The following is a 26166-nucleotide window of genomic DNA, read 5'->3' on the forward strand; positions in this document are numbered from 1 at the left end:
GGTCCCCCAACTCCAAATCATCGATGTAAATTGTGAACAACTGCTGGCCCAACACTGATCCTTGAGGGACCCCACTAGTTACAGGTTGCCAACCAGAGAAACACCCATTTATCCCCACTCTCTGCTTTCTGTTAGTTAACAAATCCTCTACCCATGCTACCACTTTATCCTCAATGCCATGCATCTTTAGTTTATGCAGCAACCTTCTGCGTGGCACCTTGTCAATAGCTTTCTGGAAATCCAGATATATCACATCCATTGGCTCCCCGTTATGTACTGCACTGGTAACGTCCTCAAAAAATTCTACCAAATTAGTCAGACACGACCTACCCTTTATGAACCCATGTTGCGTCTGCCCAATGGGACAATTTCCCTCCAGGTGCCCCGCTATTTCCTCCTTAATGATAGATTCCAGCATTTTCCCTACAACCGAAGTTAAGCTTACCGGCCTATAATTACCCGCTTTCTGCCAACCTCCTTTTTTAAACAGTGGTGTCATGTTTGCTACTTTCCAATCCTCTGGGACCACCCCAGAGTCTAGTGAATTTTGATAAATTATCACTAGTGCGTTTACAATTTCCCTAGCCATCTCTTTTAACACTCTGGGATGCATCCCATCAGGGCCAGGAGACTTGTCTACCTTTAGCCCCATTAGCTTGCCCAATACTGCCTCCTTAGTGATTACAATCATCTCAAGGTCCTCACCTATCATATCTTTATTTCCATCAGTCACTGGCATGTTATTTGTGTCTTCCACTGTGAAGACTGACCCAAAAAACCTGTTCAGCTCCTCAGCCATTTCCCCGTCTCCTATTATTAAATCTCCCTTCTCATCTTCCAAAGGACCAATATTGACCTTAGATACTCTTTTTTGTCTTATATATTTGTAGAAGCTTTTACTATCTGCTTTTATGTTCTGAGCAAGTTTACTTTCATAGTCTACCTTACTCTTCTTTATAGCTTTTTTAGTAGCTTTCTGTTGTCCCCTAAAGACTTCCCAGTCCTCAAGTCTCACACTAATTTTTGCCACTTTGTATGTTTTTTCCTTCAATTTGATACTCTCCCTCACACCTGCAGCCCCCACCATGCCCGTTCACACCTGCACGCCCCCACCGTACCCATTCACACCTGCAGCCCCCACCATGCCCGTTCACACCTGCAGCCCCCACCATGCCCGTTCACACCTGCACGCCCCCACCGTACCCATTCACACCTGCAGCCCCCACCATGCCCGTTCACACCTGCAGCCCCCACCATGCCCGTTCACACCTGCAGCCCCCACCATGCCCGTTCACACCTGCAGCCCCCACCATGCCCGTTCACACCTGCACGCCCCCACTATGCCCGTTCACACCTGTACGCTCCTACCGTGTCCGTTCACACAGCACCCCCCCACCGTGCCCGTTCACTCCTGCACGCCCCTACCGTGCCCATTCACACTGGCACACTCCCACCAGGCCCGTTCGTACCGGCACATTTCACCATGACCTTTCCCATTCTCCCACTCCATACCACCTCACCCAGTCCATGGCCCCTGCAGCATCTGTCTATTTCCTTTTCCATGCCCCATCGCCCCTGCCCCCTTTATGTCTCCTTATCCACCCCACCTCTTAATTCCTTTCCTCACGAACTAATTCCTCCCCATCCCACCGACCCAACTCCAGTACAGGCCATTGTTGCCCAACAGTCCCTCATGTAGCCGCCCACTTGCAACTTGATGATCGACTCGTGGAAACTCTTGCAGTGAGTGGATCCATGTGGTTGATGCTCCAGCCACCCACTGTGCCACGTGTTGTTCTGGGAACCACGGTTGCTGGAGGCTTCCATCTTCTGATCCCCACAGACTGTCCCAGGTCTTCTCCGGGGTAAGTCCCGACATGCACACCACGTTAGTTTGGCCGTGTTCTGGACCAGTGTGAAGTCCCACTGGCAGGGCAGATGATTGAATGGTGGGGGGGGTGGGACTTGATTGATATTACTATCTGAATGTCAACACACACCCCACATTGAGAGTGCAGGTATGCGTGTTGCCAAATCGCCCTGAAGCTTCCATTTTAAATTCCCATTTGTACCTTAAATGCCAATTGAGCAAGTAAGTATTTATCATTCATCCGTGCCCCCTAGCTCCTGAATTTTCAAATTGTGCTTGATTTTTCAAGCAATAAAATTGGTTTCTGCTTTATTTTGCACATCACATCTGGAAGGCTGCAGATTAGAATTACATTATGGCTTTCTTGGAAGGTCATGGATCTAATTGGAGCTTTGATTGAGGATAATCCTATGTTCTTAACCCAAAGAATGCAGTGAAATCTGAGATTTATTCCCTGTGAGCCAAGCGTATGTAGACTTGTCAGCAAGTTATACGTTATACAACTCCATTGAAAAGAAGGAAAACTCTGAGGCTGTTTTATTTTTTTAGTGGTAAGGAGCTTTTAGTATTAAATGGTCCGTTGCCATTAAAGACTTTTTTTCAGTATTTTCCTTGTGTTCCCAGCTCGCCTGCAGGTTAGAGGTGTACACTCGTGAACTGAACCTGTGTTTTTTGGCGGGACACAGTCCAGCATTGCCCTTGTCTAACAAATAACTCTGACATACTTCTTGGTGAACTTGTGGGATGCATACCTCTGCTCTCTTGCACCAATTCTTACTTCAAAGAGCAAGGAGGCAACCATTTCGTCCTTCCTCTGCTCTGTTTTTGCATGTGCCTTCTTCAGGCCGTCCTCTCTTTTATAGAAGAGGTTGTGGCTCCTCTGTTATCACCACATCTAGCTTGGGCTGAATTGAGCTCTGTTCTGCCAAATCGACTTCACCTCATTGTTCTTACTGAAATTGTTACCGACTGGCATGATCTGTAAGGCTGCATGACATGGAGTAATGTTAATGTTTGCATTTAACATTCATGGAATATTCCAAGAATGTTTGGCAGGTGCTCCTGAGCAGCTGGTCCCCTTTAAAGGACCCACTGCTGCCAATTCAGTCCCTTCCCAGCAGCGGTCTGGATAGGTCATTCTCTTTTACCCAGGATCCCTGAACCCTCTGGTGCACGCCGTTAATGTTGGCAAGGGGGGCAGCACGGTGGTGCAGTGGTTGCACCGCAGTCTCACGGCGCCGAGGTCCCAGGTTCGATTCCGGCTCTGGGTCACTGTCCGTGTGGAATTTGCACATTCTCCCCGTGTTTGCGTGGGTTTCGCCCCCACAACCCAAAGATGTGCAGGGTAGTGGATTAGCCACGTTAGATTGCCCCTTAATTGGAAAAAATGAATTGGGTATTCTAAATTTTATTTAAAAAAAACAAATGTTGGCAAGGTAACCATTGCCAGATTCTGAACTGCTTACAAGAATGTTTTGGTGCAAAATGGTTAATGTTTGGGCAAGAACAGGGATAGTGGTTTCGAGGGCAGCACGGTAGCATTGTGGATAGCACAATTGCTTCACAGCTCCAGGGTCCCAGGGTCGATTCTGGCTTGGGTCACTGTCTGTGCGGAGTCTGCACATCCTCCCCGTGTGTGCGTGGGTTTCCTCCGGGTGCTCCGGTTTCCTCCCACAGTCCAAAGGTGTGCAGGTTAGGTGGATTGGCTATGATAAATTGCCCTTAGTGTTGGGTGGGGTTACTGGGTTATGGGGATAGGGTGGAAGTGTTGACCTTGGGTAGGGTGCTCTTTCCAAGAGCCAGTGCAGACTCGATGGGCCGAATGGCCTCCTGTACTGTTAATTCTATGATAATCTATGATATTTCAACACGCTTCTCATTGTTCCCCCGTTAATCTATCGCAATACAGCCACATAGACAATTTCAATTATTTTTTAAAAAAAATATTTTTATAAATTGGAATCTCGGCAATGTCTTGTACAAGGAAATTGATGTTTTCCTGTGTCTCGGATGAAGTATGTCACCTTGCCAGACACTTAGCAGAAGTTGTACAAGTGATATTTCCAAAATAACTATTTTACAAAAATTCGGAATGCAGACTAAATAAAAACAAAAAATGCTGGATAAACCCAGCCGGTCTGGCAGCACCTGAGGAGAGAGAAACCGAGGCTACGTTTCGAGTCTAAATGACCTTTCTACAGAACTGAATAAAGGGAGAAAGGTAAAGAATTATATGGTTGGAAAGGGGCAGAAGAGATGGGGTAGAATTGAAGAACAGGGATAGGTCACAGCAAAAGAGATATTAACAAATTTGTCATGGACAGAAGGCTAAAGTGGTGTTAATGGTGCCCTTATGAAGAGTGCTAATAGTGGCAAATGATAAAATAGCAGAATATGTTAGTAGGAACAACTGAACAGCAAGAGACAGGTAGCCATGCAGGGGAGGGTTGGACTGTGTCAGGGCAGGACAGGGAGCTGAAAGACAATAGAATTTATATAGTGCACAATGACTTCTTTGTATCCTCATTGGCTACAGGTGGGTTCCCAGAGGACTGGCGAATAGCTCATGTGGTACCGCTGTTTTAAGAAAGGTAGCAGGGATAATCCTGGAAACTATAGGCCGGTGAGCCTCATGTCAGTAGTAGGTAAATTATTGGAGAGAATTCTCAGGGACAGGATTTATACCCATTTGGAAACAAATGGATTCAAGCGATAGACAGCATGGTGTTGTGAAGGGGAGATTGTGCCTCACTAACTTGGTTGAGTTTTTTGAGGAGGTGACAAAGATGATTGATGAGGAGAGGACGGTGGATGTTGGTTTACCTGGACTTCAGTAAAGCCTTTGACAAGGTGCCTCATGGCAGGCTGGTACAAAAGGTGAAGTCACATGGGATCAGAGGTGAGGTGGTAAGATGGATACAGAACTGGCTCGGTCACAGAAGGCTAAGTGTCATGTGAGAGTACCTTTAAGAAATGGGTGTTTAAGAAATGTACCTTTAAGAAATGGGTGGTTATCAGTGATGTCAGTGTGTGGGTGGAGCTGGGCTGTCTGTCAGCTTTTTACTTTCATTTTAGGCTGTTTGCTGCAGGGTGTGTTTTAGTTTTGTTTTCAGAGCTGGATAGCTGCAGTCACAGCCAGAAGGTGTATTAGTCTCTCTCTCTGTAATCTAAAGGCTGTAAATCGATTCTTTGGTGATTTAAAACTAGTAACTGCTCTCAATAGTGAATTTAAATCTGATCTTTGTGTTCTAAAGGTTTTTATGGATGTTAAAAGGACCAGCTTAAGGATTACTTAGTGTTGTATTCTTTGGGGGTTATATTTGAATTGATGGTTGCTAAGATGTTCACTGTATGTTTTAAAAAGGTTAACTTGAGTTCATAGAATAAACACTGTTTTGCTTTAAAAAATACTTTTCCATTTCTGCTGTACCACACCTGTAGAGTGGGCCGTGTGCTCCCCATACCACAATCTATTAAAAGTTGTGGGTCAGGTGAACTCCATGATACACTTTGGGGTTCTCTAAACCCTGGCCCTTAACAAAAGGGTAGCAGTAGAAGGGTGTTTTTCTGAATGGAATGTTGTGACTAGTGGTGTTCCACAGGGATCGGTGCTTGAGCCTCTGCTGTTTGTGGTGTACATAACGATTTGGAGGAAAATGTAGCCGATCTGCTTAGTATGTTTGCCGATGATACCAAGGTTGGTGGAGTGGCAGATAGTGTTGAGGATTGTTAGAAGATACAGCAGGACATAGATAGGCTGGAGACTTGGGCAGAGAAATGGCAAATGGAGTTAAGTCCGGACAAATGTGAGGTAATGCGTCTTGGTAGGCCTAATGTAGAGGGGAAATATACCGTAAATGGTAAAACTCTTAGGAACATAGAAAGTCAGAGAGATCTGGGCGTGCATGTCCGCAGACCTTTGAAGGTGGCAACACAAATGGACAAGGTAGTCAAGAAAGCATACGGAATGCTTGCCTTCATTGGACAGGGCATTGAGTATAAAAACTGGCAAGCCATGTTACAGTTGTATAGAACCTTGGTCAGGCCGCACTTGGAATATTGCGCACCATTCTGGTCGCACACTACCAGAACCTCCTTCTGCACTGTAAATTCTGTGTGATTCCGTTCCAGCGACTGCAGCTCAAGTCCAACCACAGACCAGAAATAATCCTGTGTGTGATGTGGAGGCTTTGGAGAGGGTGTAGAGGAGGTTTATCAGGATGTTGCCTGGTCTGGAGGGTGTTAGCTTTGTGGAGAGGTTGAATAGACTCGGACTGTTTTCATTAGAAAGACAGGTTGAGGGGTGACCTGATAGAGGTCTACAAGATTATGTGGGCATGGATAGAGTGGATGGGCAGGCACTCTTTCCCAGGGTGGGGAGGTCAGTCACCAGGGGGCATAGGTTTAAGGTCCATGGTGCAAAGTTTAGAGGAGATGTACGAGACAGGTTTTTTACGCAAAGGGTGGTGAGTGCCTGGAAAGCATTGCCAGGGGAGGTTGTGGAAGCAGATACATTAACGGAGTTCAAAAGACATCTTGACAAACACTGGATAGGATGGGTATCAAGGCACACGGAAGTGCTGAGGGTTTTGGCAAAGGTTGGTATCATGACTGGTACAGGCTTGGATTGTTCTTTGAGGCCATTTAGCCCATTGAGTCTGCACCGACACTCTGAAAGAGCACCCTCCCTAGACCCACTGGCCTGCCCTATCCTGCACATCTTTGGACACTTTGGGACAATTTAGATGGTCAATCCATCTAACCTGCATATCTTTGGACTGTGGGAGGAAACCGGAGCACACGGAGGAATCCCACCCAGACACTAGGATAACGCGCAAATTCCACACGAACAGTCACCCAAGGCCGGAATTGAACTCGGGTCCCTGGTGCTGTGAGGCAGAGGTGCTAACCACTGTGCCACCATGCCACCCCAACTAACAACAAACTACAAAAGTGGGAGGGGGGGGTTAAGATGGAGGGAGAAGTTTACAGTCTAATGCTGTTGAACTTAATATTGCGTTCAGAAGTCTGGAATGTGCCGAATCGGAAGAGGAGGCTTTGGGCTCTTCCAGTTTGTGTTGGGCATCACTGGAGCAGTGCAGCAGGCTTAGGACGGACATGTGGGCATGTGAGCAAGATGCAGAGTTGAAATGTAAAGTGACAGGATGGTTGGGCCATGCTGCGTATGGAGCAAAGGTGATCTGCAAAAGCTTTAGTTTCTTCAATGTCGAGGAGGTTGCATTGAGAGCAGCGAATACGGTAGACCAAGTTGGAAGGGGGTGGAAGTGAGGAGGAAGGAGCTACCTTCTGTGATTGCAGGGGAAGATGCCATTGGCAGAGAATCAAGAGTTCGGTGCGATGCAAGGGTGGACGGAGGAAGTGGTCCCTGTGGAATACTGATGCCGGGGAAGGGGGGGGGTATGAATGGAAGATGCCTCAGTGGACAAGAGGGATCCTGTCATGGTTCTGGGAGAGAAGGGACAAGTGAGAGCAGATATGTGGGAAATGGGTCAGACACGGTTGAGTGCCCTGTCAACCACAGTGTGGCGGGAGACATGTCTGAAGCACTGTTTTCGAAGATGGCTTCATTGGAACAGATGCAGCGCAGGTAGAGAAACTGGGAGAATGGGATGGAGTCCTTACAGAGAATGGGTGTGAGGAGCTGTAGTCGAAGTAGGTGTGGAAGGCGGTGGGTTTGTAATGAATATTGGTGGTTAGTCTATTGTCAGAATTGGGACAGAGGTCAAGGAAGGAAAGTGACAAATTGGAGACAGATCCCGTGAGGATAAGTGAGGGCTGGAAATTGAAAACGATCGATAAAGTTTTCCAGGTGAATGTGAGAGAATGAAGCAGTACCGATATAGTCATCAATGTAATGGAGGAAGAGTTGTGCGAGAGGGCCTGAGTAAGAGCGGAACAAGGAATGTTTCACATAACCCACAAAAAGAGAGCATGACTGGGGCCTACGCGGGTACCCATAGCCTTGCCTTTTATTTGCAGAAAGTGAGACAAGTTCCAGGAGAAATTATTTAGTGACAGAACAAGTTCAGCCAGGTGGAAGAGAGTGGTGGATATTTTAGTTTCAACCTTAATCCCATGTGTCCCAATCTTTATTGTGCTCTATAAATTGATAGTAAAAAAAAAAGGTGTTGCCAGGGCTAGAAAAGTGTAACTAGGAGAAGAGATTAGATAGGTTGGGGTTATTTTCCTTGGAACAAAGAGGGCGGGGGGATGACATAATTGAGGTGTACAAATATTATGAGGGAAAAAGATAGAATGGACAGGATAAAATTGTTTCCCTTGATGGAGAATTGTAGAACCAGGGACAAATATTCAAGAAGGCGTAGAGGGGATATAAGGAAGAACGTTTTTACATAGTGGGTGTCTGGAATGCGCTGTCTGAGTTGGTGGTCACAGTAAGAAGTCTTACAACACTAGGTTAAAGTCCAACAGGTTTGCTTCAAAACACTAGCTTTCGGAGCGCTGCACCTTCCTCAGGTGAAGTTGTGGTGGAGGCAAAGACTCTAAACTCTTTTTAAAAAGAACCTGGATCTGCACCTCAAGTGTTCTAAGCTACAGGCCTACAGACCGGGTGCAGGAAGATGGAATTAGAAAGGGCAGCTGGATTCTGCAGGGCGGCGATGACCAGCTAAGCCGCACGTTTCGGCAACTCCCGTTTCAACTGACTTTTGGGCTCTTATCGGGAGCCCCAACGGAATTTTTTTTCGGCCAAACCCAGTGTGAGGTGACAAAGGAAGAAGTCCCCCCGGGTGTGGATGGAAAGGAGCGACAGTAGTGGCCAGATTGCGGAGGATCCTCTGGAGCAGCGGCAGAGAAGAGAAGGGAGAAGCAAGATGGCGGCCGAGGGAGCCCAGATGGTATGGGGCCCGGAACAGCAGGAGTTCCTCCGACGATGTGTGGAGGAGCTCAAGAAAGAGGTGCTGGCACCGATATTACTGGCAATCGAGGGATTGAAGGAAACACAAAAGGTCCAGGCGATGGAGCTCCGTGGAGTGAAGGCAAAGGCAGCCGAGAACGAAGACGAGATACAGGGCCTGGTGGTAAAAACGGAGACGCACGAGGCACTACATAAGAGGTGCATAGAAAGGCTGGAAGCCCTGGAGAACAGCTCGAGGAGGAAGAATCTAAGGATTTTAGGTCTCGCCGAAGGGACAGAGGGAGCTGATGCTGGGGCGTATGTGAGTACGATGCTCCATACTCTAATGGGAGCTGAGGCCCCAACTGGCCCCCTGGAAGTGGAGGGAGCGTACCGGGTCCTCGTGAGAAGACCAAAGGCAGGGGAAACACCACGAGCAATAGTGGTGAGGTTCCATCGCTACAGGGACAGGGAGATGGTCCTGAGTTGGGCTAAGACGACACGGAGTAGCAGGTGGGAGAACGCGTTGATACGCGTATATCAAGATTGGAGTGTGGAGGTGGCGAGAAGGAGGGCGAGTTTCAACCGGGCCAAGGCGGTGCTCCATAGGAAGAAAGTCAAATTTGGGATGCTGCAGCCGGCAAGATTGTGGGTCACACACCAGGGCAAACATCACTACTTTGAGGCGGCGGAGGAGGCATGGACATTCATTCAGGAAGAGAAATTGGACTGAACTTGAAAAATTGGTGTCTGGAGAGAGGTAGCGAGGCGGTGGCACAGAAATGTAAAGTGGGGAGAGGGGTGGGCTAATACGTAATAATGTTGGACGGGGAATTTTTTCGCGCCCCCCCTGAGGAGGGGGGGGGGGGGGGGACAAGAAGAAATGTGGGCGCTGGTGGAAAAGGGGAATGAGGGAACTGCGCCATTTGGGGCGAGGCCGAGAGGGAAGCGCGGGTTTTTCCCCGCGCTATGGAAATTGTGGCGGGAAAAAGGGCGCAGGAAGGAAGGGGGCCTCACACGCAGGGAGGTCAAAGGATAAACGGGGGAAGCTGAGGTCAGCCAGAGTTAGCTGACTCCCGGAAGCAATATGGGGGGAGCAATCAAGCTAGAGGGGAATCTAGCCGGGGGGGCGGGGGGGGGGGGGGGGGGGGGGGGGATATGGAGACTAACTGGGTTGCTGCTGCTGAGGGTAAGGGGGAGCTGATACGAGACGAGGTGGTCGGGACGGGAGGGCGCCGTCTAGGGGACAGACGGGTGCGTGGGACCTGGGTGAGGAGCTGGCTTAAAAAAGGGGATGGCTAGTCGACGGGGGGGGGGGGGGGGGGGGGTAAATGGCCCCCCAACCCGGCTGATCACGTGGGCCGATTAAGAGGGCAAGGGTGTTTGCGCACTTAAAGAGACTGAAGGCAGACGTGGTTATGCTCCAGGAGACGCACCTGAAATTGGCGGATCAGGTTAGACTAAGGAAAGGATGGATGGGACAGGTATTCCACTCACGGTTAGATGCAAAAAACAGAGGGGTGGCAATACTGGTGGGGAAACGGGTATCATTCGAGGCTAAGACCATAGTGGTGGATAGTGGGGGCAGGTACGTGATGGTGAGTGGCAGATTGCAAGGTGAGGCGGTGGTGCTGGTGAACGTATACGCCCCGAACTGGGATGACGCGGGATTCATGAAGCGAATGCTGGGACGTATCCCGGACCTGGAGGCGGGAAACTTGTTAATGGGGGGGGGGACTTTAACACAGTGCTGGACCCAGGGCTGGACCGGTCCAGATCCAGGACCGGGAGAAGGCCAGCAGCAGCCAAGGTGCTTAAGGGATTTATGGAGCAGATGGGAGGAGTAGATCCTTGGAGATTTGCCAGACCGATGGGTAAAGAGTTTTCCTCCTTCTCCCATGTCCATAAAGTATACTCCCGGATAGACTTTTTTGTCTTGGGAAGGGCGCTGATCCTGAAAGTGGCAGGATCGGAGTACTCGGCTATAGCCGTTTCAGATCACGCCCCACATTGGGTGGATCTGGATCTAGGAGAGGAAAGGGAGCAGCGCCCACTTTGGAGATTAGACATGGGACTACTGGCGGACGAGGGAGTATGCGGAAGGGTGAGGTGATGTATCGAAAGATACCTGGAGGTCAATGATGGTGGGGAGTTCCAGGTGGGGGTAGTATGGGAAGCGCTGAAGGCGGTGGTTAGAGGAGAGCTGATTTCCATTAGAGCCCACAAGGGGAAACAAGAGGGTAAAGAAAGAGAGAGATTAGTAGGGGAAATTCTGAGGGTGGATAGGCAGTATGCGGAGGCCCCGGATGAAGGGCTATACAGGGAAAGACTAAGACTACAGACGGAGTTTGACCTGCTGACCACGGGAAAGGCGGAGACGCAGTGGAGGAAGGCACAGGGAATACAATATGAATATGGGGAAAAGGCGAGCCGGCTGCTGGCCCAACAACTTCGAAAGAGGGGGGCGGCGAGAGAGATCGGAGGAGTTAGGGACGAAACGGGAAAGATTGAGCAGAGAGCAGGGAAAGTGAACGAGGTGTTTAAAACATTTTATGAGAGGCTGTATAAGTCCCAACCCCCGGAGGGGAAAGGGGGAATGATACACTTTTTGGACCAGCTGGAGTTCCCGAAGGTGGAGGAGCAGGAGGTGGCAGGTCTGGGGGCGCAGATTGAGGTGGAGGAGGTGATCAAAGGAATTGGGAACATGCAAGCAGGGAAGGCCCCGGGACCAGATGGGTTCCCGGTGGAATTTTATAGGAAATATGTGTACCTGCTGGCCCCACTTCTGGCGAGAACCTTTAATGAGGCTAAGGAAAGGGGGACACTACCCCCGACAATGTCGGAGGCGACGATATCGTTAATTCTGAAACGAGACAAAGACCCGCTGCAGTGCGGGTCAAACAGGCCCATCTCCCTCCTAAACGTAGACGCCAAGCTGCTGGCCAAAGTGATGGCGACAAGGATAGAGGATTGTGTGCCAGGGGTGGTACATGACGACCAGACAGGGTTTGTTAAAGGGAGACAATTGAACGCCAATATACAAAGGTTGCTGGGGGTGATGATAATGCCCCCACCGGAGGGGGAGGCAGAGATAGTGGTGGCGATGGATGCAGAGAAGGCATTTGATAGAGTGGAGTGGGACTATTTGTGGGAGGTGCTGAAGAGATTTGGGTTCGGGGAGGGGTTCATTAGATGGGTTAGACTCCTGTACGGGGCCCCGGTGGCAAGCGTTGTTACAAATAGGCAAAGATCAGGATACTTCCGATTACATAGGGGTACAAGACAGGGGTGCCCCCTGTCCCCGTTACTGTTCGTGTTGGCAATTGAGCCATTGGCCATAGCGCTGAGGGACTTTAAGAAGTGGAGACGGGTGCTTAGAGGGGGAGAGGAACATCGAGTGTCACTATATGCAGACGATTTACTGCTATATGTGGCGGACCCAGTAGAGGGGATGCCAGAGGTAATGCAGATACTCAGGGAGTTTGGAGAGTTCTCGGGATATAAATTAAATATGGGAAAGAGCGAACTTTTTGTGATGCACCCCGGGGAACAGGGCAGGGGGATAGATGCTCTGCCGCTGAGGAGAGTAGCGAGGAATTTTCGATACTTGGGGATTCAGGTGGCCAGGAACTGGGGAACCCTACATAAACTTAACCTGACGCGATTGGTAGAGCAGATGGAGGAGGACTTTAAGAGGTGGGGTATGGTGCCCCTGTCATTGGCGGGCAGAGTACAGGCGGTTAAAATGGTGGTCCTCCCGAGGTTTCTTTTCGTGTTTCAGTGCCTCCCCATCCTGATTACAAAGGCCTTTTTTTAAAAAATAGACAGGAGCATTACGAGCTTTGTGTGGGCGGGAAAGACCCCGAGGGTAAAGAGGGGGTTCCTGCAGCGCAGTAGGGACAGAGGGGGATTGGCACTGCCGAGTCTGAGTGACTACTATAGGGCTGCCAATGTGTCGATGGTCTGTAAGTGGATGAGGGAAGAAGAAGGTGCGGCGTGGAAAAGGCTGGAGATGGCGTCCTGTAAGGGAACAAGCCTAAAAGCGCTGGCGACGGCCCCGTTGCCGCTCTCCCCGAAAAGGTACACCACAAACCCAGTGGTGGTGGCGACCTTGAAGATCTGGGGGCAGTGGAGACAACACAGGGGAGTGACGGGTGCCTCAGTGTGGTCCCCGATAAGGAATAACCACAGGTTCGTCCCGGGGAGGATAGATGGAGGATTTCAATGTTGGCAGCGAGCAGGAATTAGGAAGCTGAAGGACCTGTTTGTGGACGGGACATTTGCGAGTTTGGGAGCATTGGAAGAAAAATATAAGTTGCCACCAGGGAATGCTTTCCGATACATGCAAGTGAGGGCATTTACGAGGCAACAGGTGAGGGAATTTCCGCAGCTCCCGACGCAAGGGGTCCAGGATAGTGATTTCGGGGGCATGGGTTGGAGAAGGTAAAGTGTCCGAAATATACAGGGAGATGAGAGACGAGGGGGAGACGATGGTAGAGGAGCTGAAGGGAAAATGGGAAGAGGAGCTGGGGGAAGAGATTGAGGAGGGGCTGTGGGCAGATGCCCTAAGCAGGGTAAATTCCTCGTCCTCATGTGCCAGGCTTAGCCTGATTCAATTTAAGGTTCTACACAGGGCGCATATGACGGGAGCAAGACTGAGCAGGGTTTTTGGGGTGGAGGATAGGTGTGGGAGGTGCTCGGGAAGCTCGGCGAACCACACCCACATGTTCTGGTCGTGTCTGGCACTGCATGAGTACTGGGAGGGTGTGGCAAGAGTGATCTCAAAGGTGGTCGGGGTCCGGGTCAAACCCGGATTAGCTATATTTAGGGTTGCAGAAGAACCGGGAGTGCAGGAGGCGAAAGAGGCCGACGTCTTGGCCTTTGCGTCCCTAGTAGCCCGGCAAAGGATTCTATTTATGTGGAAAGAAGCGAAGCCCCCGGGCGTGGAGGCCTGGATAAACGACATGGCAGGGTTCATAAGACTGGAGCGAATAAAATATGCGTTAAGAGGATCGGCTCAGGGGTTCACCAGGCGGTGGCAACCGTTCCTTGACTATCTCACGGAACGATAATGGAAAAACAGAAAAGACAGCAGCAGCAACCCAGGGGGGGCCGGGGGGGGGGGGGAAGTGTTATTTTGTGCTTTGTCTTTTGTTTTTCTTTTCTCTTTATGCTAGTTGTCGATATTTGCTTCTTGTGTATTACTTTTTTCTCATTTGTTGTTAGTTTAATATATTATTTAAATAACGTTTAATGTATATTTTATTATTAAGTTGAAAAATGGAAAGTTTTTGTTTGAAAAACCTCAATAAAATATTTTTTTTTTTTTAAAAAGAAAGGGCAGCTGGGTGTCCTTGGGCTGCCATGGACAAGATGGGCCGAATGGCTCCTTCTGTGCTGTAACTTTGTTATGATTCTATAAATCAATGCTTTCAACTTTGTTGTTAGCTGTCTTTGAGAATTCTTCAGCATGAAGAAGGCAGCTTACCCTGCTTGATACCTGGAGATCCTCTTGATTCAGTGCCAGGTTCAAATCAATGTCAGGAAAGGTGAAATTGATACCACAGAAATCAGGATATTTGTGGCAGCTGTCCTTTAGGTCAGCTGTGAGCATTGTCACTTTGTCACTGACCACAGTATCCAGGCCAATGACTCACCATCAACACTTTTAGGGAGGAACTGTCTTCGATACAAAGATCTGTAGAGGGGCATGTAGTATTGAGGAAGCAGGTGGGCTTCAGAAGGACTTGGAGAGGCTAGGAGAGTGGGCATGAAGTGGCAGATGGCATACAATGGTGTAAAGTGTGAGGTTATGCACTTTGGAAGGAGAGATTATATCATATAGAATTTACAGTGCAGAAGGAGGCCTTTCGGCCCATCGTGTCTGCACCGGCTCTTGGAAAGAGCACCCTACCCAAGGTCAACACCTCCACCCTATCCCCATAACCCAGTAACCCCACCCAACTCTAAGGGCAATTTTGGACACTAAGGGCAATTTATCATGACCAATCCCACCTAACCTGCACATCTTTGGACTGTGGGAGGAAACCGGAGCACCCGGAGGAAACCCACGCACACACGGGGAGGATGTGCAGACTCCGCATAGACAGTGACGCAGCGGGGAATCGAACCTGGGACCCTGGAGCTGTGAAGCAATTGTGCTATCCACAATGCTACCGTGTTGCCATGGAGGCGTAGACTATTTTCTAAATGGGAAGATGCTTAGGAAATCAGAAGCACAAAGGGACTTGGGAGTCCTTATTCACGATTCTCTTAAGGTTAACGTGCAGGTTCAGTCGGTAGTTAGGAAAGCAAATGCAATGTTAGCATTCACATCGAGAGGGCTAGCATGCAAGACCAGGGATGTACTTCTGAGGCTATATAAGGCTCTGGTCCGACCCCATTTGGAGTATTGTGAGCAGTTTTGGGCCCCGTATCTAAGCACGGATGTACTGGCCTTGGAAAGGGTCCAGAGGAGGTTCACAAGAATGATCCCTGGAATGAAGAGCTTGTCGTATGAGGAACGGTTGAGGACTCTGGGTCTGTACTCGTTGGAGTTTAAAAGGATGAGGGGGGATCTTATTGAAACTTACAGGATACTGCGTGGCCTGGATAGAGTCGATGTGGAGAGGATGTTTCCACTTGTAGGAAAAACTAGAAGCAGAGGACACAATCTCAGACTAAAGGGACGATCCTTTAAAACAGAGATGAGGAGGAATTTCTTCAGCCAAAGGGTGGTGAATCTGTGGAACTCTTTGCCGCAAAAGGCTGTGGAGGCCAAAACAACTGAGTGTCTTTAAGACAGAGAAAGATAGGTTTTTGATCAATAAGGGGATCAGGAGTTGTGGGGAGAAGGCAGGAGAATGGGATGAGAAAAATATCAGCCATGATTGAATGGCGGAGCAGACTCGATGGGCCGAGTTGCCTAATTCTGCTCCTATGTCTTATGCTCTTATAGATGGAACTTCAAGAGAGCATGTATCGGAATCCCAGAACATCCTTAACTCTCTCAGACCTCAACCGAAAATTGACAAATTCAGTCACTAAGTCAGTGATCTCGGTGTCCAAGCAGGCTACCTGACCATGTTGGATGGAGCCGATGGGGAGTTGATTGGGGAGGTCATACTGACTTCAACTACTAGAAAATGAATGTGAACTGGTTGCTAACTCAACATTGAATCCCCTCACGACAGCCTCACCACAGATTGTGCATCATTCGGGTCCATATGCTTAGTGTCCCATCATGTGACGTAAGACAGATGGTTCATGTCAACACTGTCAAAGTGCACTGTTCATGTTTGTTTAATGAGTTGCTGCAGGGGATAAGTTTGTACCTTTCTTTCATGCATAAACTGCGCATTAATTGGTGCAGGGCGAGATCATGCCCTTGGAAACATCAAATCAGCACTAATGCCAGTCATATTGGTGGCTAACTGCTGTCGGAATTCTGTCTTTTCTGATGAGTGAAGACAATTAGGTAACAAAATTATTGCTGGGACTAATTCTGACTGGTTTCCACTGTAGTGACTGCAAATGTTATGGAACATATGCAATACTTGAATATTTTGTGGGATATTTTTTATCATGGTCATATATGAAATTCTTTTCACTATTGCAGAATTAGCTGTACGTATTTTAAGTGACCATTGACTGATTTGAGTAGTCAGTGTGGTTTATTTTGTCATTTCCCTGTACTGGTTTTTGCATCTCCTGTAACCTTACCTTTTTAAGTAGAAATTAAGTTGGCACATCAGAACGCAGGCTGCAGATATCTTCATATCTCATTTTCAAAATATTCGGCTGTGCTGTAGCTCTTATATAAGGGACGATTAGTTGCATTTCAAAATTAACTTGGATTTATTGATACCCAGAGACAGTTAAACAGAGTTCACTTTAATCTATGATTCATATTTCACTGTTTGCGCCAAATGCCATAAATACAGTCGGTGCTATTTCAACCTGTCGAGTTGCAGAGTATTTCTGGAACATCTCTTTCCCCTGGTTTGTGCAGAGTTTGATTTGCAGTTCTCGACGGGCGGAACCTATCAGCGGTTGTTGTGATAGAGGACCGTCGGACATAACGCAGTGTTTTCACCATTCAGCGATTGCACCATTTGTGAATGTCAATAGGGGCAATTCCTTTTGGTCATTTTCAACTACAATTTTCAAATAATTATATCTCTTTAAGTTTCAAACTGAGGTTCCCAGACACTGAAGATTGCGGAGGGAAGGAGGGGTGGGTCCATGAGGTCACCGGATTTATTGTATCTTTCCATATTTGTTGGCATTGGCATGTCAATTCTGTTAAAGAGGAATGATTTTCCTTATGTTTCCCTCTGACGACTCTCTTCTGGATGCGAGTTAGAATGTCCCCAGAAAATGGCAACATCTGCTGGAGTACTGGCCCCCCCCCCCACCCCCCACCACACACACACACACACACACATACACACACACACTCAAACAAAAGTCTTGTCAAGCTCTGCAGTTACACACATGCTGGCAGTCCTCCAACATTCACCCAAGGGACTATTCTTCATCTATAAAGCAATCAATTCAGACAGGAGCATCACTGCTGAGCCCAGCCTTCTCACCATCCTAAGCTGCACATTGTACACATTCAAACATGGGCTCAATGCGGTGGTTGGCTAATTTCCAACCTGCCAGGTTAATTTAAATGCCCCATGAAGTGCACGACTGATTGAAGGCAGACCAGATATCAGACCTAGGTTTGCACGCCCAGTACTGCACCCAATGATACATTCATTTACTGGGCAATCAGTGCTGGTGCATCATTGCCGTCCAGGTTTAACTGTAGCATATGAGAAGCTCTTTGTCAAGTTGGTCCTGACACCTAGCATTATGGCTGTTCTCCAGGGGCTTCTTCTGTTCAAATCTTTTTCTTTATTCATTCAAGGGATGTGGACTTTGCTGGCTAGACCAGCATTCATTGCCCATCCCTAATTGCCCTTGAGAAGATGATGGTGAGCTACCTTCTTGAACTGCTGCAGTCCATGTGGTGTAGGTACACCCACAGTGCTATTAAGGACGGAGTTCCTAGATTTTGACCCAACGCGACAGTGAAGGAATGGTGGCATGTTCCCAAGTCAGGAGGGTGAGTGACTTTGAGGGGAACTTCCAGGTGGTGGTAGTCCCATGTATCTCCTTTCCTTGTCCCTTTAGATGACAACTGTGCAGGAGCAGAGGGATCTGGATGTATATGTGCATAAGTCATTAAAGGTGGCAGGACAGCTGGAGAGAGCAGTTAGTGTCCTCAGCATTATTAATTGTGGCATAGAGTACAAGAGCAAGGAAGTTATGCTGAACTAGTATAAGATACTCGTTATACTTCAGCTGGAATATTGTGTACAGTTCTAGGCACCACCCTTTGAGAAAGATGTGGTTGCATTGGAGAGAGTGCAGAAGAGGTTTACAATTAGTTATGAGGATAGATTGGAGCCATTGGGTCTGTTCTCCTTGGAGTGGAGAAGGCTAAGAGGGGATTTGATAGAGGTGTTTAAAATCATGAGGGGGCTGGAGAGAATAGATGAGGAGAAACTGTTCTAGCTCATAAAAAGATCAAGAACCAGACAACACATTCAAAATGATTTGCAAAGGAAGCAAATGCGATCTGCGAGTTCGGGTTCTGGAATGCGGTGCCTGGAAGTCTGGTGGCGGTGGGTTCAACCGAGGCATTCAAGAGGGCATTAGATGACTATTTGAATAGAAACAATCTGCAGAGTTACGTGAAAAAGGCAAGAGAATTACACAAAATCATAATGCTGATTTGAAGAGCCGATGTAGACACGATGGACATCCTTCTGCATGGTAACAGTTCTGTGATTCTGTGAACTTATCAAACTCGGCTATATTGCAGTGGGCAGAAGATGCAAATTGCTTGAAGATTGTATCCAGGCGACAATCAATTTTCCCAGTACATTACATTAATTTTTCTTTTTTATTTTCTCACGCTCATTTTTTAACATCTTGAGAAATACGCAATCTTCCTTTGATTATTGTTCAGTCTGCTTTCCTGTTCTGCTATTGGAGCACTAAGCTATGGGGTAGGACTGGAAAGCTTCGACTTTTCAGCCTTGTCATTCTTTTAAACTTCAAAGTGTGACATCTGAAGTGCAACTGACTGAAAATGCAAACACTTCTATGCATGTGCAAATATACACAGCAAGTACATATGTAGATGCACATGTACACACACTCAGATATACACAGCATGTCAGTTGCTAATGTTTCAGGTGTGTAACCACTCATCAATCATTAAATGTCTCTGGCAATTGAACCATAGATCATGCAACACCTGAGGTGATTCAGTCTCTGGCAAGGTTAGCTCTTCAGTTGGAGTTATCTAATCTTGATTCCATTTCTCAGCTCTTTTGCTGCATGGTTTTATATTTTTTTCTTTGATAAATTCACTTTGAAATGTTATTGCAAAGCCTAGGTAACTGTGTGTGGTAAAGCATTCCACAATGCCTGTGTGGAATAAATTGCAGCTTCTTTCAGTTTTTTTAGTGGCGATTCTACTCTGTGTCCCCCTTGTGGATTCACCAGCCAGTCAAAATAGTTGTTCACTACTTAACCTCTGAAAACCTTTCACATATTGAAAACCATTTTTATTGATCTTCTCCCCCCCCCCCCCTCCCCCGTTTAACCTAAGCCTACCTCAAGTTTTTTTCCATTATCTATAACCCCTTGATAATTGTGTGATTCTTCTGTGATTTTATCACTCTTTCTATAATGAGATGACACAATGGGCCGAATGGCCACCTTCTGCATCGTAACAATTCTGTGATTCTGTGAATTTATCAAACTCGTCTATATTGCAGTGGGCACAAGATGCAAATTGCTTCAAGTAGGTCGCATTCAAGTGATCAGATTTCCACACACAATTAATGTCTAGGTTTTATTAGTGCTCCTTGTTTATAGGGTATAAATACCCCAAGATATAAAGCTTAGAATCTCACTTATCTTTTCCTGGCCTCTTCTACTTGCATACTCACCTTTCAAAATGCAAGTGTCTGGGGGGCGGGCACGGTGGCGAAGTGGCTAGCACCGCTGCCTCACGCGGCAAGGACCTGGGTTCGGTCCCGGGTCACTGTCCGTGTGGAGTTTCTCCCCGTGCCTGCATGGGTCTCACCCCCACAACCCAAAGATGTGCAGTAAGTGGATTGGCCACGGTAAATTGCCCCTTAATTGGAAAAAATAATTGGGAATTCTAAATTTATATTTTAAAAATGCAAGATCAAGGAACCCTTGATCTCGCCGTCCCTTTCAGATTGATGAAGTTCCTTTTGCTGTGTTCTTTTTCCCCTTGTGAAATGCACTGATTTACATTTCTTTCTACCTTAACTGGTACCTCAATAGTTGAACACACCATTAGTTGTTGCTTTCATACATGCTAAAATTTTGTTCCAACAGCACAGATTTTCAGAAGAACAACCCTGTTCACAAGCTGACTGAAGAGGAGCTGTTGGCGTTCACCTCAGTAAGTGCTACAGTCTCTTGATCTTTCTCCTTTCAGGTCCTGTTCCCACTTCAATTGAGATCCTTCCTGAACAAGCAGTGGCTGAAACTTTTCCAGGCCTTTTCCATGTTATGTTTCCCTGTTGGGTGGATCCCCCTAATTTACTAGAGTTGGTGGAATGAGAAAAATGTGTGCGAGCCAAAGGTTTGAGCACTGCACAGACAAAAACTGAAAAGTCATTATACTTTTAGTGAAATCGGTAGTGCCGCTGCAAACTCACATGTCTAGACAGCAGAAATCATTGTTGCGCTTTTTAATGCTTCTTTTCTTTGATGAGAGATTGTAGGAGAAATCAAGTAAAACCGTTTTAAAAAAATACTTTGTTCTGGAGTGAGATCTGACCAGCTCCCATTGTATCTGTTTTTTTGTCTCAATTCCTTTTCTGCGTTATTAATGGATGTCATGGGAGATGACTTCTATCCTACAAAACAAACATTGGTTTCATGTTCTAAGAAAGGTCTCATGACCCCAATTTCAAGTTCTTATGAGTCATGCAGTGTGGTCCATGAAGTTGCTCTTTGTCCTAGACTTTTAGCCTCAGATATTTATCACTTTTTCCTCCTCTTGCAACTAGGGGAGAGTGTCGAACATCAGAAATGGGAGCAAATATAGGCCATTTGACCTTTTAATCAGTTCTGCCATTCTTTAAGATTGGCGTAGAGTAGTCCTGTTCGTATGTATTTGTCTTTACTTTAACAAGTAGTCTATAATAATTGTTACATGACGACTGGGATGCTTATTCTCGCTGGGGTTTCACTTGTCTCCTCAGACCAAAACAAAATAATCTGGCTCTTCGGTGGATAGCGGTGGGCCTTCCCAGGATCAATGACCCCCAGGTCCAGAAATCCTGCCCCTGACCCCCTGCCCAGCAGCTCAACATTGCCATAAGTATCATCGGGGGAGCAGTGTTAGCTACAGCAGTGTACCCGTCAGGGATCAGTGAAGGACTCTGGTCACCGGTGTCTGAGACAGTTTGGTCTCCATGGAAAATGTACGTTTGGAATGAATTGGTGCAGCAAACGTTCAGTAAATTCGCTCCCGGGGATGATTGGGTCTACCATTGTCCACTTAATATGGCAGTTAATGCTTAATTGGCAGTTAATACTTAATTGTCAGTTAATAGGATGGGCCTTTCCCCAAAGGCTCCTGTTGACTCTCCCACCTGCCGGGTGAAGCTCCCATTGCCTGAATTAAAATTTGCCCATCAAATGCCGTAGGACGATGAGAGGCTGAGTAAATTGGGCCTTTCTTCAGAAGAATGAGAGGCGATCTCTTTGAAGATTCTGCTGGTCATGTGTGTGAATGAGTGGGTGTGTGAATGAATGAGTGGGTGTGTGAATGAGTGTGTGTGTGTGTGTGAATTGTGTGTGTGTATGTCCCAGGATAAGGTGCTGATCATTTTGGATTGACATTGGTTGGAAGTTTCTGCCCCAGAGGGATGTGGATGTTACATTGTTAAATGTATTTAAGGCTGGCATAGTCAGATTTTTGGTGTCTGAGGGAATCAAGGCATATGGAGAGTGGAAAGGAATAGCGATAATCTTTATTAGTGTCACAAGTAGGCTTACATTAACATTGTAATTAAGTTACTGTGAAATTCCCCTAGTCGCCACACTCCGGCACCTGTTGGTACACAGAGGGAGAATTCAGAACGTCCAATTCAACTAACAAGCACATCTTTCGGGACTTGTGGGAGGAAACCGGAGCACCCGGAGGAAACCCACGCAGACACGGGGAAAACGTGCAGACTCCGCACAGACAGTGACCCAAGCGGGAATCGAACCTGGGACCCTGGCGCTGTGAAGCAACAGTGCTAACCACTGTGCTACCATGCCGCCCAAAGTATAGTTAAACCTGTGATTGGCCATGACCGTATTGTATGACAGAGCAGCCTCGGGGTGCCATGTGGCCTACTGTTTCTATTTCTTGTGTACTTGATATCGTGGGATTGCCTTGGACAGCCCTGGCAGTTTTCAGTTGGGGCGTGTGCTGTCATTCCAAAAGACTGCCATTGTGGCAAAAACTTTGTTTAAATGTACACTGTAACCACACCTTATAATATGTATTCTGACTTTTATAATCTATATAATCAACTTCAAAGAAAGGAAGTGACTGGAAAATACAAAACTGCAACATACTTTGGTTTTGTATTCATGAAAAATGTTGTGGATATCGGAAATAAAAACAGGAAATGCTGGGGTGGGATTTTCCAGCCACATCCCAGCGGGAGCAGGACCGTGAAATGCAGTGGACCGGTCAAATATCCATTGACTTTGGCAGAACTGTAAAATCCCACCGGCGGCAGGGGCCATAAAATGGCACCCCTGGAAATCCAGCAGCAGCTGCGAGGGAGAAAACAGAGTTAACATTTCAGGTCTAGGACCATTCCTGTGAATGGTCTGATGAAAGATCACAGGCCTGACACGATTACCAGATGGCCATGGTGCAATGTAGAAATGCTTGCGTTTGTAAAGTGCTTTTCAAAATCGATGGACATCCCAAAGTGCTTTACAGTCAATGAAGTACTTTTCGAAGTACGGTCACTATTGTAATGTAGGAAACACGGCAGCCAATATGTGCACCACAAACTCCCACAAGCAGCTATGTGACAATGACCAGATAATCAGTTTTCGGTGGTATTGATTAAGGGACAAATATTCGACTGAAAACCAGGGATAACTCTCCAATCCTTCAAAGTAGAACCACAGAATTCCTACAATGCAGAAGGAAGCCATTCGGCCCATCAAGTCTGCACCGACCCTCTGAAAGAATACCCCACCTAGGCCCACTCCCCTGACATATCCCCACAGTGATGCCAGGAGTTATTTTACATCCACCCGAACAGCTAGATGGACCTTGGTTTAATGTCTCATCTGAAAGATGGCACCTCTGGGAGTGCAGTATACCCTCTGCACTGGAACGTCAGCTTTGAACTTTGTGCTCTAATCCTGGAGTGGGCCTTGAAGCCGGAACCTTGTGACTCAGAGGTGAGAGTGCTACCAATTGAGTCATGTCTGATACAAAATGCCAAATATGAACTGATACTCGTTTCTATGTTTACTGCATAGACCACTTCTTTCAAGTAAGAACCAATGTTTTCTATGTACATGTCATGTATCATTTACCTGAGATCCTCAGGACCGATTGAGTTTCGGATTTCAGATCATTTTGGTGTTCCGACACCGCGTAAAGGCTTTGGCCTACTTGCATTACAATGAAACCTGGACTAGTTACGGTCTAAAGTAAATAAAATGGCTAGAAAAGGAAGATGTACCACTGAATATCAAAGATCGATGTGGACAATGAAGTTCATGTTGGCTCAGGTCACAGATTTCTCACGCTAAAGGTTGATAGTGTTCAAAAGAATGTGCAGTTTTTGGCTGTGTTCAGTTTTCAGATTTATGGATAAAGGATACTCGACCCTGTAATATTGGCTTACGTTGTTGAAATCTGTTGCGACTGCACTCAAACGAGTGTATAGGTGTGGGAAGTGGTTTGACGTGACTCAAGGCCTGAGGACTAGAGGCTGAGAATCAAATTTCAGCATCATAAATGTAATGAGAACCAACTTCCATTGATTTTATTGTTTTTCTATGCTTCTGAACTTGCCCCAACCTGTGTTCGTACTCATCCTATCCATGAATCCACTGTGTGGCATAGCCTTCTGAGTGACGCAGTGGAGGCAAAGCCTTAAAGCATTTTGTACCGTGGTGAAAGGGGTGAATGGTCTTTCCTCATTTGGAAAATGCATTCTACGTTGCTGTTTCGGGTCTGCTTGCATTGTATTTATGGTATGGGTTCCATTATATTTTTTGAATATATTGCATTACCTTTTTAAGTCTCCTGCCATTAGCAGTAAATGTCAGGTGGATAAAACCTGAATAATTTCTAAACCGGCTTTATTGTTGATGCTATCTGAAACGGCCTTGAGAGCCTCATTCGTTTTGAGTCTTTCACTGGATGAACAATTTGTTCCATTACAAATAAAACTTTAAAGAAAGATTAAATTAGCAGCATAAAGTGCCCTGACTGAATTTTCATGAACACATTTTAAATAGCGTGCACTTCTGCATTGTTTCTGATTTGGAAAATATTTTTATGTTCATCATTGGCTCCTTTTTGGTTGGAAATGGTGATAAAATTTGACAGAGCAGAAATTGGGGCCAGCTGCGATAAGTGTTTATTAAAATTTCCTGACATGGACAATTGAACTGCAAGGCAAGTACCATGTCCTGTCCGCCACTGTGGAACAGTACAAACCGTACATTTTCCTGCAGACGTTTTATGGCTTGGTGTGCTCAACCTTCCAACTCTCAAATGCTAAAAACCATGATCAAAGCATCGGCCCTGAGGCAGAAAAACCTGCTTCACTTTGTTGAGGGGAAATAGGGTCGCTCCCGAGAAACTGTCCCACTGCAATGAACTTTGAGGGGGGGCAACTCTGAATGTTCTCTTCAGTTAAATGACCCTTCACCACCACAAGAGAAGGGTTATGCCCTCTAACCTCTCATTTTCTAAGCAAAGGTTTTAAAACGTCCAGTTACATAAATTGTTTACATTATGGACTTGCAGAACAGTGAATAGTAGCTTGATAACTGAAGTAAATTTTAAGGTAGAACGGAAAGGCGTCAAGTAAGGAGAAACACCCAGAACTGAGTGGGCGCAGGGGAACTGACAAATAAAATTGAGGAAAATCACATAGAAATTGTTGGAACGACATGACAGCTTCAGGGTAACTTTACAATTGTTCTTTTCTCGTGGGACCAGTTTGTCAAACTTTACTTGGCCAGAGAGATGGATTGGCCATTATTCTTATATCACTGGCCTCAGTTGGAGTAGACTTGCTACCATGAATCACTGTGTGAGTATCTCATTGTTTGGGGGTTTGTCTTGCCATTTTATGTTCAAGGTATCATGAAGCCACAATACAGTCTTTTATATTACAAGTTACGTATGCAGAGCAAAGTTGATTTGGGGAAATGCAAAGTAGAAAACTACAGAAACCAAGAGATGTAGAATCACAAGATGGGTAAAAGCAAATCCAGAATCTTGGAAACTTAAAGTAAGAACAGGAGAGTTTGGGAGGTAAACAAAAGCCCAGTTAGCATTTAATGGGAAAAGACGATTATTCGGATCCGGCATTTTACAATTTTGTTTAGTTCGAGAACAGGAAAGTATAAAAATGAAATGGAAAAACTGAGTAGTGTGCAAATTCAAATGGTAATAAAAGCCAAATAAAGGATGTCGGGAGAAGAATTAAGAATAGGTAAAGGAAAAGATAATGGTGTGACTTTTCATACTGCTGTTTCATCTCGGGTACCTGGAGTACAATTGAACCCAAATTGATGATATGAGGGTCTGTTTACATTGGCTATTTGCATTATTACAAAAATGAGTTTGGCCAATTTCAACCAGTTCTGTCCACTGCAACAGTATTATTCATCTCTCCATAGGTGCCCCAATAATAGCTGATGGTAGAGTTGGAAATTTTCCACATTCTCCCCGTGTCTCATGGGTTTCCTCTCTCATTCCAAAGAAGTGCATGCTAGGTGGATTGGCCATACTAAATTTCCCCTTAGGGTCCAAAGATGTGCAGGTTAGGTGGGGTTAATGAATAGGATGGGCAAGTGGGCCTAGGTAAGGTGCTCTTTCGGAGGACCGGTGCAGACTCGATTGGCCGACTGGCCCCCTTCCGCCCTGTGGGGATTCTATAACAAATGTGACTTTGGTTCAGTCGTGGTGCTTTTCTGAAGTTGAGATTAAGCCTCTTAATTGGGAAAGAAAGCTTGCTCGGCAACTGGGAGTGCTTGAGGTCATAGAATTATAGAATACCTATAGTGCAGAAAGAGGCCATCGGCCCATCGAGTCGAATTGGTGATG

The 26166-nt window shown here is 46.6% G+C and overlaps 1 protein-coding gene across 3 annotated transcripts in view; it reads left to right on the forward strand.

Moving 5' to 3' along the window:
• ttc27 (tetratricopeptide repeat domain 27) overlaps positions 1-26166 on the forward strand; it is a 328446-nt gene that overhangs the window by 115013 nt on the left and 187267 nt on the right. For all 3 annotated transcript variants that reach the window (XM_072512247.1, XM_072512241.1, XM_072512254.1), the window contains one exon: positions 20181-20247. In XM_072512247.1, the coding sequence (XP_072368348.1) occupies positions 20181-20247 (67 nt within the window). The remainder of the gene's footprint in view (positions 1-20180; positions 20248-26166) is intronic.

This window comes from Scyliorhinus torazame, chromosome 1 (genome assembly GCF_047496885.1).
Source record: "Scyliorhinus torazame isolate Kashiwa2021f chromosome 1, sScyTor2.1, whole genome shotgun sequence".
Classification (NCBI taxonomy): domain Eukaryota; kingdom Metazoa; phylum Chordata; class Chondrichthyes; order Carcharhiniformes; family Scyliorhinidae; genus Scyliorhinus; species Scyliorhinus torazame.